General features: G+C 37.7%; 1 protein-coding gene across 4 annotated transcripts in view; it reads left to right on the top strand.

The window, feature by feature from the left end:
• The window catches only part of Cfap44 (cilia and flagella associated protein 44), an 87,762-nt gene that overhangs the window by 22,038 nt on the left and 47,997 nt on the right, over nucleotides 1-17,727 (top strand). For all 4 annotated transcript variants that reach the window (XM_063224972.1, XM_063224971.1, XM_063224970.1 and 1 more), the window contains exons 9-17: nucleotides 691-855; nucleotides 3,160-3,315; nucleotides 3,623-3,670; nucleotides 4,127-4,226; nucleotides 4,661-4,755; nucleotides 11,294-11,503; nucleotides 12,444-12,554; nucleotides 15,162-15,323; nucleotides 16,347-16,601. In XM_063224972.1, the coding sequence (XP_063081042.1) occupies nucleotides 691-855; nucleotides 3,160-3,315; nucleotides 3,623-3,670; nucleotides 4,127-4,226; nucleotides 4,661-4,755; nucleotides 11,294-11,503; nucleotides 12,444-12,554; nucleotides 15,162-15,323; nucleotides 16,347-16,601 (1,302 nt within the window). The remainder of the gene's footprint in view (nucleotides 1-690; nucleotides 856-3,159; nucleotides 3,316-3,622; nucleotides 3,671-4,126; nucleotides 4,227-4,660; nucleotides 4,756-11,293; nucleotides 11,504-12,443; nucleotides 12,555-15,161; nucleotides 15,324-16,346; nucleotides 16,602-17,727) is intronic.

Here is a 17,727-nt window from a genome sequence, read left to right as displayed (position 1 = left end):
CCCACAGGGGTTTGGGTAATTTGAGGCAAGTTCCTGTTTTGTGCTTCCTTTTTCTCCTGTGTGAAACGTACCTACGTGCACAACTTTATATGGTACTGCTGAACTACTTACCTAGTGTACATGATTTTTAGCATTAAATAACATACACAGTATGAGGAACCCAAGCCATACTCAAGTATTATTCATGCAATATTTGTTAAACATTCTAAAAACTAATACTTAGTAGTATGCACTTCAGGAAATTAGATTCAATAGAGTAACTGGAGATGCTTCTTTATATTATAGTCTTATGCTATAATCCACTTAATTCAGTAAAATTATAAAATTTGATAATATCACATAGAATCTAATTAATCAAGGACTTTTAACATCTCTAACTTTTCCATTCTTAAACTACATCCTTAAGAAAGTGCAAAAAAATATACTACATACCTACATGAAAAATTTTCCAGCAAGGTATAGCCTATTTACAGTAACCTAAAACAATGCTAGAAAATACATAAAAATGTGATTAGTGGTTGTCTGGGGTAGTGGGTTTTTTATTTCTATATTTTCTTATTTTTTCATATTCAAACTTTTTACTTTCAGAATCAAGAAAAAATCCTTAAATGTAACTCATCTATTTGAGATATAAATACATGCATTTTTTTCTGTTTTATGAACATGTCTCACTTTCTGAACACCTGCCAGGTGCTCTCGGGGTCAGAATGGGGCAACTTGCTGCTTTGGGAAGGCAGTCTCATCAAAGTGGAGCTCTGCCGAACGGGCACAAAGTCTTGTCACCATGGTCCCATCAACCAGATAATGCTGGATGAGGGTGAGGTTATCACTGCTGGGTCAGATGGTTGTGTTAGGGTAAGTTTTCTTGATACATCTAAGACTTACAGATCATCTAAGCGGTTTTGTCAGATTTTAATTTCACATGAAGATGATTTTATGGAGGAGGTTGATGGTCACGTACTCCTAAGACCAACTCGTTTTGAATGATGCTTCTCACCTGCTGTTTGCTTTCTTGTTGATATTACTTTACTGTACTGCATCTTAGCCCTGGAACAAACTTTCTTTTCTTTCTTTCTTTCTTTCTTTCTTTCTTTCTTTCTTTCTTTCTTTCTTTCTTTCTTTCTTTCTTTCTTCCTTCCTTCCTTCCTTCCTTCCTTCCTTCCTTTCTCTCTCTCTCTCTCTCTCTCTCTCTCTCTCTCTCTCTCTCTCTTCTTTTTTTATCCCTTCCTTCCTTTTTTTTAAAAACCTTTTTGAGACAGGGTCTCGCTGTGCAGTTCAGGCTGGCCTTGAGCTCACTTTGTAGCCCAAGCTGGTCTCAAACTTGCAGTGATCCTCCTGCCTCCACCTCCTGAGTCCTGAAGCCCTGAAACTTTCTGAGGGCACTTCTCGTTCTTTTGATTCATTTGTTGAAATAATAGCTTCAGGCAATGAAAGACCATGTTAGCATAGCATAAAGTATAAAATAGGGTGGATGTAGCTTCCTAAAATTCCTGGTATGGGTTGGTCATTTTCTAGGAACAAATGTTTGAGTATCTGTTATCTTTTACTGAGGATAACACCCGGAAGCTCAACTCAAAGTTGAGCTGATGGGGTTTGGGTTTCCCCGTGAATGTTATCCTCTTTTTGCTTCTCCCCCTAAGGAACTGAAACAATTTTACTTGTGGATTCCACCGTGCTTATGTCCTAGACCAGTGATGGTGAACTTTTACCGCTTTCAGTGACAACAGACAGCTGGCTGCAGGGTGCGTGCTGTAGGATCGCCACCACTGGTCTGGACTGAGCTGAACCATTGACTGACCCGCATTCAGTTTCCTTGGTTGGTGTTGTCACACTGTGTGGCACCTTTGGGGAGTGTGTACCACATCACAGCTCACCACACTGACTTGTGTAGTGGTCTACATGGTACATACTTTTCTGGGGCCTTTCATATGAAAGTGGTAGCAATTTATTGCTGTTCTTTAACTGTGGTTAGGAATAAGATTGCCTTTTTAAAAATAGTCTGGTCACTGGCTGACATCTGCTGAGCTTACCCTACCTAAGACATTGTAGAAGCCAGATTACCCCCATGACCACTTACTACAAGCCTCTTGAACCGAAGTGTAGGTTTTTCCATTTACAATATTACACTTGACCTTGTTACATTTCATGCATTGCTCTGAAGATCTTTTATGTCCTCTATTTTGCCATAAAAATATTCACTAATCCTCCCAAGGTACGTCACCCCAAACGTACCTCACACACCAAATGAGAAAAAAACTTCAAGAGAAAAGAACTGAAACATTTCACAGAAGATCCTTTTATGGACACCATTAATGTCTAGACTTACTTCCCCTTTCAAAGCCTAAACTCACCTCTTCAGTCCTTCAAGTGGTAAATTTCTTTCTATCACCTTTAGGGAAAACCTACCTAAAATCTCAGGGATTAGTCTGCATCTGGGAACTGGCCCATTTCACCACACCGGGCTAACCCCCGGGGCGACAGTGATCTCCCAGGAGATGTCCCAGAGTCTGAGCCAGTCAGTCTAGAATAATGTGGCAGACATGCAACAGATCTGTCCGAGTCAGGCTTTGGCGCATTGTAGGAGTCCTTCTGAGCCTGCTGTGGGAAGAGAAACAGCTCCTTCATTCTTCCCAGGGGGTCTGGACTCCTCTCCTAGGGAACAGAAGTCCTTTCTGAGACAGCAGAGCATAAACTGATCCTCAGAAAGAGAAACATTTTCTAATGGAGTCATTGACTGCATCTGTTTGCTCTGATTATAATTAAGATAGTGCCTGAATCATTAAACAAGAGAGTGTATTTCCCTTTCCAGTGGATAACAAATCTCATTATATAATGTCTTGTTGAACTGAATCATTTATTCCTTATAGCAACATCATATGAAGAAAGACCTCGGAGAAACCTTGAAATAGAGCTAATTTTAGGCAAGCCTGTACTTTACCATTAATCTCTACAAAGAAAACTATAAATCATTTCTTTTATATCAGTGCAGAGTAAAATACTAGGATTTGGGTTTTGGCTAGTGTGATAGTTATGTCTACTCATTGTTAATGTTTATGAAACAAGAAGAAATAACTTTTGAAAAAAATCAGAGCCTTTTCTGTCTTAGACAACAAAAGAAACTACTGATCAACTGAAATATTTTCTTATTAATTTTTTAAGATATGGGACTTTGAGACAATAGACACTGCTGACACTGTAGATGAAACTGGATTATTAGAGATTGAGCCTATTAATGAACTTCAAGTGGGCAAGAATGTCAACCTCTTCTCTATGATAAAAATGAATGAAACTGGAAATAACTTTTGGTTGGCTCAGGTAAGCTAAATCCTTCTCTTTTGGCTCTTTAAAATTAGCTGGATATAAAATTAAAATGGTAGTGTAAATGATTGGATTAGAAGTCTATTTCACTGTACGTATTATGTGTGTTTGACTAGAAATTCACTTGTGTATAAATAGTCGCTTATTTCTAAGACTTAGCAATTAGCAAATGTCAATTATACTTTACAATATATGTAAAATTTTGATGTCATTGTTTCTATTTACTTTAAATCATAAGAAAAATATTTAATTTGAAGAAAATTCAAAATGATAAAATATTATTAGCTGATTAATTTTTTTTTAGGATGCCAATGGAGCCATTTGGAAGCTTGATCTTAGTTTTTCAAATATTGTAAGTTGCCTCTTTTTTTCATTTTCCCCTAATTTATATGGTAAACAGTTCTGCCATTTTGTGCTATTTAATCTTTCTTCATACTACATCATTGTTACCATCTCTACCTCATTGTTCAGTCAGTGTACTTTTCACAAACATATAGAATTTTCAGGTATGTTACCTCATGTGGTTCTCACAATTACCCCATTTAGTAACCATCCATCACCTCATATTGCAAAGGAAGAAATGTAAACTGGTATCTAATTGACTTGTGCAAAATTGCAGTCATTAATTAGGTGCAGAGGCAGGACTCCTAATTCCAAACTCCAGTGCTCTTTCCAACTTAGTCTGCTTTTTCTTACTTCTGTTCAAATAAAGTCACACGTGTATCAGGTTCTAGTTGCATTTCTTAAACTTGACCTTAATTCTAAGTCACCCTACCTTTGAAATCTGATGCCGTTTGTCATTTCTTAGACCCAGGACCCAGAGTGTCTTTTCTCCTTCCATCATGGAGCTATTGAAGCCTTGGCTGTTTCTCCTGTCACTTATCTCATGGTAACCACTGCTTTGGACTGTAAGTGGGAACTCTTGATAAAAATATATTTGACCTTATTTTCAGTGTAACTTTTAAAGTTGTGTGATTAAAAGCATTTGAGAATTTTTTCAAAAGGTAAGTCTCTTAGAACAAATGAGGTGAGTTCTATAGTGGACAAGGCACAAAAAGCAGTGCCCGTGATTATGGCAGGAGATTATAATAAAGATATAATCTGTAACTCATCTATGAAAATACTCTTCATCTTGATATCATCTGCCTCTATGCTTTTACCAGTCATCAGTTGTCTTCTGTGTTACTCATGTTTGTAAATCACCTGTCTGAGGACATAGCTTTGACTAATGAAAGCTGTTGTATTATGAATTCGTTTATGAAATTTCTTTTTAAAGTGAGCTAAGATTATTTCAAGAGATAGTACATATAATTTGTTTCTTTTAAAACTTGTCTTTTTGTAGGCTCTATTCGAATCTATGATTTTGCTAGCAAAATTCCTTTGGCTCAGATGAAATTCAAACAAGGCGGTACTGCCCTTACTTGGGCACCCAGAACGGTAATTTTGTTATTATAATGAACTTTTACCAGGATATATTGGAAAAGATAGCATATCAGTGCTATTGTTATGGACGTATAGATGTTTTCTGACTCAGAATTTTAGAGAATAAAATATTTATTTTAGCTTATTTCATTCTGAATGTGATAAAAATAATATAGCAACCTGATTATGTTTGGTCATACTTTCAATGAAAATTATATTTGTATGCTAACTTCAGGTTGGTAATATTTCCACACTGCAAAGTAATTATCTAACAGAACTTTTGTGTGTGTGTGTACCCTATTGGTCTCTGATTTCATTCATTCTATTATTATTCACAGTTTGTTTACAATATGTTGGGCTTTCCTCTAAGTTTTTGGACTAATGCAGTGAACAAAAATGCAAACATATTTGCCTCTGTGGATTTTACACTTTAGTAGGATGGAGGCAGAGACAGACAATAAATGAAATTATAAGTAAAATGTGCTCAATTTAATAATAATAATAGTTATGGGAAAAATTAGGCAGGGATGAGAAATTATTCCAGTATGGACTCTGTAATAAGCCATCCCAAGGTATAGTTAACAGTTAATTTTTTTTTTTGTCTTTTTCCTTTTTACCGGGGATCGAACTCACAACTGCCTGCTTGCAAGGCAGGCGCTTATGCTGCTGAGCTAAATCCCCAGCCCCTAACAGTTAATTTTGTATCGCTCTCTTATTCTTTGGGTAGGAAATTCATGCAAGTCCCAGCAGAGGTGGATTGTCTTTGCTTCAGAGGAAGGATGACTTTAACTGGGCCTGGAATAATTTGGCCCCTTGCTTGGTCACAATGCTGGCCTATCTGGGTTGTGTGATGTGAAGACTGGACTAAGGGGGGCCTGTCACAGGAATGTTTATCTAACAACCTCTCCATATGGATTGGGCTTTATCCCAGCATGGTGGCCTCTGGAAAGCCACACACATATTACATATCAGTGAGAGGTTTAAGAGCCAATATTCTAACAAGGCAGAAGCTCATGTGCTTTCATGACCTACCCCCAGCAGTCAAAATATCACTTTTACCATCCTTGATTGGTTAAAGTGCTCACATGGCCAAAAGCCCCATCCAGATTCAAAGAGAGGGGGCTTTAAAGTCATCTCTGTGGGAAGCATGTCAAAGAATTTGTACCCAAGCCTTTTAAATACCTTGGTGGCATATATATATATATGTATCAGAAATCAAACTCAGGACCATGCTTTTTGCTAGGTAGGTGTCGTGCTGCTGAGCCATTGAGGGAATACTTAGAAAAGGGCAAAAAACAAATATAAATGTGATTGAAGTGGAGGAGAATTTCATGATGGGAGCAAGACCAGAAAACAAAACAAAACAAAACCTTAGGTCAGGGAACAGAACCAGCACAATGAGGCTAGAATATGTAGGAATAATGAAGCATTTGGATGGGCAGACCTGGCTCACTCTTTACCCTAAACTCCTTATACTATTAATTGAAATCTTTAAAATACAGCCCCTGTAATTGAAGCATTTCTTGAGATAGTTGTGTGATGTTCATAGGATGGTTCCTTGTTTACCCTTATATCCAGGTAATCATAGTACTCAACATGTCCCTTTTTGCATACCCCTTGCTTTTCTGGAACATTCCATATTTTTTATGACTTAGCTCAGGTTAGATACCACTTCTGTATAGCTGTCTGTGAATTCACCTCTAAACAGAGTTAGGTCCTCATGCCTCTGTGGGTTTTCTTCTAAGGGCTGTGTATTTCCTGTAGCACTTTTAACAACACACTAAAATTACTTGTTTTATTGTCTGTCTTTTCTACGATATGCTTTTTAAAATTATGACAGCCATGCTATATTCTTTGCACCTAAAGTGCAAATGTACAGTTACTGGTGCACTTACACAAGTAATAGATGTTTGTTGAATGAGTCACATGCAGTCAGAATTGTATGATGCACAGTTTTCTTACTCCTAAGATACGGATTAGTCTTATCTTTTAAGGACCTTGAGATGCATCATTATTTGGGATTACTCTATTCTTTTTATGTGTATATTTACAACTATAAACTTTCCTCTTAAAGATGCTTTCATCATGTCCTATAGGTTTTGCTGTGTTATGTTTCATTGTCATTTGATTCTAGGACTATTTTTATTTCTCTCTTGATTTCTTCTGAGTCATTAATTATTCAATGATCTCCATCTGTGTTTGCATAATTTCTGTCACTTCTTTTTCTATTGATTTCTAGCTTCATTCTGATACAATTTGATAATATGCAGGGAATTAGTTCTTTTCCATTTATTTAAGCATGCTTTATGGCCTAACATACAGTCAGTTTTAGAAAAAGTTTCATGTGCTATGAGAAAAATGTGTATTCTGTTGTTGGATGAAACAGTCTGCAGATGTCTGGTAAGCTCATTTATTTAATGATGTGATTTAACTCTGATGTTTCTTAATTGATTTAAAAAAATTTTTGGTCCTATTTAACTAATGGTGAGAGTGGGATATTGAAGTATCCCGCTGTGATTTTATGAGCAGCTATATTTCATTTTAAATGCAGTAGTTTTTGTTTATGAAGTTGGGTATACCAACATTAGGTGCATAGATACTGACATTTGTTATGTTTCCCTGTTCAGCTGTTCCCTTTACCAGTTGTGGTGGCTGTCTTTGTCCTGTCCAATCATTGTGGCTTAAATGTTGCTGTGCCTAAAAATAAGCCAGCTACCCTGCTGTTTTCAGGCTCTGGTTGATTGGGTGTCATTTTGCATTTTTCATTTTCAGTTGATACGCTTCCTTTTGGATGAGGTATACCTCTGGTAGGCTGTATATGGTTACTGTTTTAAAAATCTAATCTGGCAACTTATGTCTTTAATTGGGGAGTTGAAACCACTGATATTTAGAGTTATTACTGTAAGATGTTTATTGAATATTGTTACTGCATTATTTTCCAATGCTGATTCCTTTATTTTTTTTTTTCTCTCTATGCCTCTGTGGTGCTGGTGGGTTTCCCGTCTCTGTTTAGGATTTCTTTAAGTATTTTCTGCAATGCTGGGTTAGTGGTCATGGAATTCTTTAAAATTTCTTTGTTGTAAAAAAGTTTTTACCTCTTGTAAATTTTGAAGGCTAATGTTGCAGAATATGAAAGTGTAGGCTGACAACTATTTTCTTTTAGGGCTTGGAAAAACTTCGTTTTGTGCTCTCTTGGCCTTTAAAGTTTGTCCTGAGAAGTAGGCAGTTATTTTGATGGGCCTGCATTTATGGTTGCTTGCTGTTTTTCTCATAACAACTTTTAACGTTTTCTCTTTTTGTTGAATTTCTGAATTTTTGATTATGATGTGTTGTGAAGAGTTTCCTTTCTGGTCATGTGTATTTGGGGTTCTGAATTGTACTTGAATAGTGAATTCTTTCCATAGATTTGCAAGTTTTTCTGCTATAAATTCAGTGGATATATTTTACATGTTTTGAGTTATCTTCTAATTTTTAGTTTATTCCTATAATTCTTGAGTTAGTTGTTTTTGAGTCATCTAGCGGATGTTGGATCCAGCTGCACGGTGTCTCATCAGCTTTAGGGCATTCTTGAATTTATGATCAGTATTGTACTGATTGCACCTTGTCTTCTGTTTTTGACACTTTGTTCTCATGTTGGTCAAGTCTGCTACGCATGCTTTCCAGTGAATTTTTCATATTGTCTATTTCTACTTGCTTTCTTTTCATACTTTGTAATTCTTTATCCAAGTAGTAATTCATATATTATATTACTTAGCTCAGTTATTGCTTATTTCTTCTTTCAGATTGTCAAGCATCTTTTATCTGTTTAATTAAATCCTCTGAGCTTATGAAACATTTTATGCACTTATGTTTCTTTTTTTTAATCTCTTCAGACATTTTGACAACTTTGTTTTTGAGTTTTTTGCATATAGCTTCTACTTCAGTGTCTGTGAGATCAGCTTTTGGGGGATCTTTTGCTAACTTTTCATGCTCCTCTTGTTTTTATACTGTATATTGAAGGCCACATAGGGGAAAAAAACTCTACTACTACTGAAGAGATCACTTTAGTTAGAGTCTGTTTCTCTGTAATGTGTCCCTGGGTTTGGTTATATTTGGGTGTTTAGGCCCCTCTTTACCCTATACCGTATAAAATTTGAGGGTGTCCTTAATGTGTGGCCTCCTTGGGGCTTGATCTTCTGCACCACTCAGAAAACAGAAAACAAATGGCAGTGATATTGATGACACAAAGACAAACCAGGTAGTGGTACACAGGAAAAACCAACTGAAATAACAACTATGCTATCATCAACAACAGAAGTCAACAGTAATAATAAAGTCAAAACAAATTGGTTACTAACATACTGTAAGAAAGAAAAGAGATCAGCATAATAATGCAGATAAAGACAAACCAAATAGTGACACATAGAAAATATCTGCTACAAGCAACAAGTATACCACTATTTATAGCAGAAAAAAATTCAGCCATCAGGTCAGCTACATAGCTAAAAAGTAATAAAGTTTAACATTAATAAAAAAGGAGGCGTTGAGGGAAGAAAAATGGAAGAAGTAAAATTTGAAAAAGAAAGAAAAGGAAGATGAAAAAGAAGAAACAGGTGAGATAAAAATTCAATTAAATCATAATAAAAAGTTAATAGAATTATGTAAAAAAGAACAAAGAAAAGAGAAATAAAAAATTACAAAAGCAAAGAGTAAAAGGGAAAAAAGCAAAAACAAACTCATTGAACAAAGAAAAGAAAAAGAAAGAATGAAAGAAAGGAATCTAGAAAACTCAGTGTGTGGGTGCGCGGTTTCCTTTGGTGGGCTGTGGTACCGGAATCTATCAGATGTGGGGCCATGGCAGTGACTCGCACTGAGGGCCTATTTTGTCTCCACACCTCCTTTTTACCATGTGAAAGCAGACCTGCCCAGCCTTTCCTGCAAGGCAGGGTCAGTGAATGGTGTGATGTCTGTCTTCAGGTGTATTCACGCCAGCAGCTCTTAGTGTTTCTAGGCTTCTGTAGGTCCCAAGTCACTGCCAGCTCTGAGGAGTTTCATGTCCTCAAGGCAGGCTCATGAGCTGCCTTCCTTGCCCAGAGATCTCTCTGTCTGTACACTCCAGACTGCAGCAACTGTCTGAACCAAGGCACCTTGCTGATCACATTGGCAGATGGGCAAAGCGAATGCTGAGCCTGTGCTGGATGCAAGCAACAAGGGGTCCAACGATGCGTTAGACTTCATAGCAGCGTTTTCAAACTCAGCTCCCTCAGAAAAAGATATTACTGGTCTGGCTTCTTATTACAGAAGGTGGAACCACCATGCTCTTTACAACCTGAGCTTGTCACGGCCGAAAGTTCTCAGGGAAATCTGCAATAGCCCTTCCCTTCTCTCCAACTGTCTCTTGTGGTTGTCGCCACCACTCAGGGACCCCAGAGACCCTGAAGTATAGTTGTTGTGTGACATGATTCCCAGAGTAGCTCAATCTTACACAATAAATCTCTTTCCAAATGGTTTCTGATTATATCATTTTGAAGCATTGAAGATGCTGCGTTGAATTTCTTTTCCAACCCTCGCCTGCCGTGGAAGGAGTCACCTTCACAGTAAAACCCCACACTGTATTTTCAGCTTACAGTAATTGGGAGGTGTTTTAGAGGTAGCACTGATGGTCCATTGTTTCTCTTTGGGGCTGCCAATCTTTTCCACGTCTAGCTGGTGTTTGTGGAAACAGGACCTTCTCCCTGGGAGCTGAGTTACTGTCATCTCTTAAAACGCCTTTTGAAAAGCCTCTCTGCATCCTACCTAGACCATTTCACATCTGTTTTCCACACTGCAGAGAGGATGACATTTAAAAAATAGTTCATTTGACCCATGGCTCCCTTTCCTGTGCAACCACCTTCTATAAACACTTTGATGACTTTCCACCACTGTTTGGATAAACACTTCCCTTAATGCATCTTGTCTGCCTTTGCGTGATCTGGTGCCTGGCATCTTCCCTTCCAGACTCCTGTGGAAACGTTATTTGCTGTGATCAAACTAACTTTTCCCTGAAGTTATGTTCTTTGCTAATACAAGGCCTTTGTGCAAGTTCTAGCCTCTCTGATCATGTCCCACCTTCCTCTTCCTGGTTAATTCCCAGGCATCCTTCTGAACTCAGCTCTGCCGTATCTAGGCAAGCCCTCAGTCTAGGTCAGCTTTCTTTGTTATGTCTTCTCAAAGAATATGTTTCTTTCCTTTAGTTACAATTTCAAACTTTTGTGTGATGATAGGAGTCAAGAAAAGCTGTGGCTGTTTGTGTTCACCGTTGAACTGCTGGTGATGGGTGCCTAGCATTCTGCTCACTGAAAATTTGAATCGCCGTTGTTTACCCCACTTGTGGCCTGTAGTGATAAAAAAAAACCCCAAAAAACAAAAAACAAAACTGTCTAAAATTGATAGAGGTTACCACAAAGTGGTATACAGTGTTGTCAAGGAGCAGCCAATGTTAAATTAGTAAAGTCTACATGAAATGTATCTGTTGTGTGGCACACATTTTTTAATCAACTAAACTCAGATCCTGTGCATTTAATTTTATTCCAAGGTAAACTACCCTGGAGCACAAATTGTTGTAGGATTTGAAGATGGTGTTGTTCGAATTCTTGAACTCTATGATCCAAAAGGGCTCACAATTTTTACAGGACGGAAGAAAATTTTGGATGCTGATATTTATTTTAAACAAGTTTTCAAGCCCCATACTGCTCAAGTCACTGCTTTAGCTTATGATCGTGATGGAGAAATTCTAGCAACAGGGGTAAGCTGAAGAGTTCCCTCTTGTTGCTTGTGAAATTTTATGGTTAACCTAGCCTTATAAATCTAACAACTTGATCACACCTTATTTCCTGAAGATAACTTTCTAAGAATATAAATATTTGTGTTTTGCTTTTGTCGTGTTCATAGTCTTTCAATGTAATCTCTGTAGAACATTTAAAATTACTCTTGCACATTGAGTTTTAATGCTTATTTTAAATGAATAGAAAATTTTAAATGGAAATCGTTATAAATTTATTATTTTAAATCAGCATTTTATAACATTATTTTTTGTGGGTGGGTGGGGGCACTGGAGATTGAACCCCAGGGCCTTTGCACTGAATCATATCCCCATCCCTTTCTTATTATTTTGAGACAGAGTTTCACTAAGCTACTTAGTTACTCAGGCTGGGCTCAAACTTGTGATTCTCTTGCCTCAGCCTCCCACAGTGCCAGAGTTAACCCAGGCATGTGCCATCTTACCTGCTTAACACATTTAGGTTCTTAGCTAGAACTACCATAAACCAGGGAGTGTGGAGCATTGGTACAGCAGTTGCCTAGCTTGTGTGAGGTCTGGGTTTAATCTCCACCTTACAAAAACCAAAAATGAAAACAAAGCAACAAAACAAAAACCTCCTCCAAGAAAGAATTGCTATAAATGAAGAGAATGTGTAAATTCCTCTCGCATTAAGATGCAAACATATACTTTGTGGGGGTTTGTGTGAATCAATTTATAAACAAATAATTTATGTGCAAATATTGTAATCACATTTTCAGAACCACATCCTAGAACATGTGGGGAAAATGAGGCAAATAATTGAAATCATGTTTTCAGAATAATCTTGGATATATGATCATTGAATTTACCATATGCCATTAAATGTTCTTTTGTGCTAGATTTCATAGTAATATACATTTGATGGCTATATCTCTTTTCTTCTCAGAGTAAAGATCACACTGTGTTTTTCTTTGAAGTGGACAAGAATTGTAAGCCAATCGGTTACATTAAAACTCCTGGACCTGTTTGCCAATTAATATGGTCCACACTCTCTCATGTAAGTCATCATGTCTGTTCTCAGGTTTAAATCCCCGTCACCACAGGGTGAAGTGATCTTACAGCCAGTGAATAACAGGTGTGTGTATTAACCTGGTTCTCCAGTGGGGGCCAGGAGCTGCTGCTGAGCTCAGCCAGTCCAGTGACACTTAGGGGCTCTGTGCTGCCTTTATCACTTCCTTTCTCTTCCAGACTCTCACTAGTTTGTCTCCATTCCATCTGAAGATGTAAGGCTGTATCAGGGTGTGCTTCGGCAGTGTGACTTCCAGCCAGACACACTGCGTGTCTGAATGCTTTGGCCTGGGTCAGTCTGTCTGTCTGACAATCAGAAGCTCGGTTCTGAGACCTGAGTGTGCTTTTCCTCATGTTTTATCTCTTTATCTCTTCTACTCCCAATCTATCAGTTTCCTAACTTTCCATGGCTTCTTTCCTAACAATTCACAGTTCAATATTGATTATTGATCTCATTAACAGCTCTAATTTACAAGACATGGCCGTATGATAATTCATCTAAATGTTAGTTGTCTAAACTAAGTGCTCTAGGTGTCTGGATAATAATACGGATAAAAACATAGAAGTGCTGGCAGGGTTATTAGGGAAACATTTGAAATGCACTTGAAGCTCTTTGGACAAAAGGGCTATAAAATATGTTAATATTGTCTGGAAAAGTCCTTTAAAAATTAATCAACAAATACCTATTGTTGTCGTCTTAACCAGACACTGGTAGATTTTGCTAAGCAGTCTTTGTTTTCAATGAGAAAACACAAATATGTATATATACATTTAAAAACTTCATCACTGAACAATAAAAGGTTTCCCAGGGGAAATGGTGACTAAAATCTCAGTGGCATATACAATTTGTGTTATGAATTTAGAGCTGGACACTATCAAGACAGGGAAAAGAGGTTAAGAATTTATCTCATGGAAGATCAGCAGCCTACCCCATGGGAGAAAGGCCATGGGTTCAATCCCAGCACCACAGAAAAACCAAAACCAACCAACCAACCAAACAAACAAACAAACAAAAAAACAACAAGTCAACAGTAAAAGGGAGAATTGTGATAGGTTGTAACTCTATATTATTGTGCTTTAACTTTGAGGAACCAGCAGGATGTAGGAAGTTCCTGAAGAGTGGGTGTAGGAGGTTCCAGGGAAGGGATTGGTACCTGCAAAGGGAGTTCTGCGTGAAACAGGAATATTGATTGCACAACCTACGATACTGCATGCATCTTTCAACCATTTCCCTACGCACAAAGTGAAAAGACAAAGCAACATTTGCCAGGGGCTAGGAATGGGGTGCAGCGGGTACAAGGTGGGTGTGACTGTTAAGGAGCAATTTGTAGCAATGACGTAGCTTTGTATCCTGATCTTCATGATGGTTACCTGGATAAATGACATAGAACTGCGTACACATGTTAAGGTGATGTCAATGTTGGTATAACTGCATAAGATGTAGCCGATTAGAAATTTGGTGAAAGGTGCATGATCCACGTGTGGGGTGGGTTGTACGCCATGCGAAGCTGCTCTGCTGTGTCATGCTACTGCTCTGTGGGAACAGTCTCTTGAATTTTTGAATGCATCCTTTGCAATTTTAATAATATCTTTAATGTCACAGAAGCTGCAGTGATGTGCCTTGTCATCATTTACACTCATGAGTTGTGTGCTCTCTCTTTTCCCCTCCCGACTTTTGCTTTATGATTAAATCTTCTAAAAGTTGTCCCCAGTTTTTAGGGCTTTGTTTTACATTTCAGTAAACTGTGATTTTCTTATCCTTCCCCTATATCTACTTTGAGGGTTTTTGTTGTCGTTATTTTCTTTCTAACTTCATGAACATCTATATTTTAAAAAATGATTAGTCGTCTTTATATGTATCTTTCTGAAACTACATAAACATGAGCTGTACCCCATAAGTTTTCCTAGTGCAGTATTTTAATTATTACTCAGTTCAAAATATTTTCTTTCTTCCATTTAATTTCTTCTTTGACTTATGAACTATTTAGAAGTATGTTTCTTACTTCAGAACACAGGAAATTTCTAATTTTTGGTACTAAAAATATAAATTACATTTTAGTAAGAAAATAAATATATTCTTTTAATCCCCAGAAGGTGAGAAAAATTTTAAAGTTCTTCTTATGCTTGAAAAATGTATGTCCTTAAAATGGCATGCAAATTGCACTTATTAGCTCATTTAACAAATTTTAAATTGTTAATTATATGTAATATTTTGATTTTTCTACTTAATATTGAAAGAGATGAATTCAGAAGATAGACACAGAATTGCTCTTTAGTTCTCTTTTCTGCCATCTAATTTAACCTCACCTCTTAGCTGGATAATTCCTATCAGTGCTTAAGTATATTCTAGATTAACTCCATTTGGTTACTTACCCCTCCCTCCCTCATTTGTTCTTCCCTGGCTCAATTGTTTCTTCTAATAATGATGTCATTACAAATAATTAGTCTTATGAACAGTAACTACAATGAAGAGTTAAATATATTTTAAGAATGATTAGAAACCTATCAATTATATTTTTCCTGATTTGTACTTTTTGAACTGTGCTCATATAAATTTATCTACGTATAAAGCGGATGTTTAATGTTTCCTTTTTAGCCTGAAAGTACTTTACTGATTATCTGCGAAAATGGCTATATTCTTCAAGCTCCATATCCACCCATTAGTGAAGAAGAGAACAATCATGATGCGCACTCCTATGAAATCAAGGACATGCCCATAAGATATTTCCATTTCTCAAGTGTCAAATCTAAGATTCTGGTATGAAATAATCTTGAAAAATTATCTTCTAATATTTTCCCTTCCATTATAATATCAAATATCCCATTTGAGGCGCTGGGAGACTACCAGGACGAATACAACAGAACCTGCCCTTAGAAGTGCATAATTTGGGAGGAAAGCCACAGACTGCTAGGGATCAGCAGTGCACAGACTGCTAGGGATCAGCAGTGTACAGGGGCGCACGTGTAAGTCAGGTGACCCTGACCCTGGTGTGGGAAGAGATGAAATATGGCTGCGTGGAAGTGACAGACAGTTAATACTCAGAGCATGGGAAGACATTTTAAAGGATAAAATAGAAAAGCTGGTTATGAAGGCTGAGAGAACGTCCTGAGAAATGGCAGAGTTGTGGGTTTCCAGCTTTCGGGGGGAGGGTGAAGAAGGGACTGGTGAAATAAAAGGCAGCAATCGTGGAGGGACACGGCAGGAGTCTGCGACCAGGGCATGGACTCCTCAAACCAGCCAAGCTGTTTCAGTTTAGACCACTGAGATCTGTTGTCTGCTTCTGCAAGGGGGATTGCTATGATGAAATCCTGTCAATTAGAGAGATAATTTTAAGGGGGAACTGAAGGAGAGGTCAAAGACAGAAGGCCAGAACATTAGTATTGAGACCTTTTACAATGGACAGTTGACAGGCTGTGAGGCTCTAAATCATTGTGTTACTGAAGTCAGAAATGACTCCCCTCATGGACAGTTTCAGGCCACCTTGTTCCTAGACTGACAATGACAAGTTCTGAGAGTCTAGAAACTATTTAAAGTCTCAGTTAGGGAAGAATGACAATTTCTATAAAACTAGCATGTAAAATAGAGATGTCGGTCATCCACTGATATGAATTTTGATGATAACAAATATGTTCTCAAAATAATAATCAGTTTTAAATGTTTCTTTTTAACATCAGAGCTGTGAAATTCTCTAGAACCCTGTCTTCCTTCTCCTGTCCTTATTTTCAGTGATGTAAATGAATGTTGTAGAGGTTTTATATCTCCCTAATATCTCTTTAAAAGCGATCAATAGAAATTGAAAAGAGAGAAAAACAAAAAGAGTTAAAGGCAAAGGAAAGGGAAGCAAGGAGGAGGAAACTGACAGAAGAGATGGGAGAAGATGGAGAAAAGGCACTCCAGGAGGAGGAGAAGGAGGAGGAGGAGGAGGCGGAGCAGGAGGAGGAGGAGGAGCCATTGCCTGAGATTTTCTTTCCACCAATCCCTTCCCCCATCCTCTGTGGCTTCTACTCTGAGCCGGATAAATTCTGGGTTTCACTGGTGAGTAAATATGTAAAAATTTTACCTTAGCTGCATTTCAATCTAATTTAGAGTTATTTATCACCACATTCTTACTTTCTTATTTATATCTTAAGACTTCATTAGCTACTGTTGAAGTTGTGAATTTTAATAAATAAAAATCATACCTGTTATTTATGACAAACATCCATATTGTCTATCCAAGTCAAAACAGGAGAAGGATTAAGGATAGATGGTCAAAGAACTAAGGCTTTTCCAGCTGAGTGTGTGTGTGTGTGTGTGTGTGTCTGTGTGTGTGTGTGTGTGTGTGTGTGTGTGTGTGTGTGCTTGCCTGTCTGTGTGTCTTTGACGTGAGACTCACGTTACCCAAAGTTACGTTACCCAAAGTGGTCTCCCGCTCAGACCATCCTGCCTCAGCTTCCCAAGTAGCTGAGATTACAGGTACTCATTGTCACCTTGACTGAGTCTGTTGTTTTGCAATTTTGAAAATAATGGCTTTCATGGCAGCATTATCTAGAGACTTGTACTTACACTTGATTACCTACAACAGTGCTGAGTACCTTGTGGACATCTAGGAATATGAATGTTTTAGATGGTCCCATTGCCACCCCGAGCAACACTGAGATGTGGCTCAGCAAACAGGAGGAAAATATTAGGAAGACAAATGCCAGAGAGCATCAAATATGATGAGACTACATCCTCTACTTCCGTATCCATTAGTTGTAGTGGAAAATGTGGTCTCTTGCAAAGCAGGACTTTCCTTCATTATAGATATCACAGTTTGCAATCGCCCTCCAAAACCAACAAAAATGTATTATTACTAATTAACAACTGGTCCCAGGTTTTGGCCAGGCCAGAACACTGTGTAGTCAAGGATTGTTGCTGTGGATAGTGATGGAGGTTGACTGCTTCCTGCTTACAGTTTTTCTAGAATACATCTTTTGTACCAATATAAAAGGAAACAAAAGTAAGAACAGCAGTTAGTATTCTATTGCATTTACTAGTGCTCATAACTTTCCTGTGACACAATCAATGAGTACGATTATGTGGCATTCCAGGGGTAAAGAGATAAATCAGACATAACTTCAGGAAATTTCCTCAGAGGTGGAAAAGATGCACAGAAACAAATAAAATAGATTTCCAGTGT

This window comes from Cavia porcellus, unplaced genomic scaffold (genome assembly GCF_034190915.1).
Source record: "Cavia porcellus strain 051 isolate PalLab524CR breed Dunkin Hartley unplaced genomic scaffold, mCavPor4.1 scaffold_15, whole genome shotgun sequence".
Taxonomy (NCBI): Eukaryota; Metazoa; Chordata; class Mammalia; order Rodentia; family Caviidae; genus Cavia; species Cavia porcellus.
This window is presented reverse-complemented; position numbering and strand designations above follow the sequence as displayed.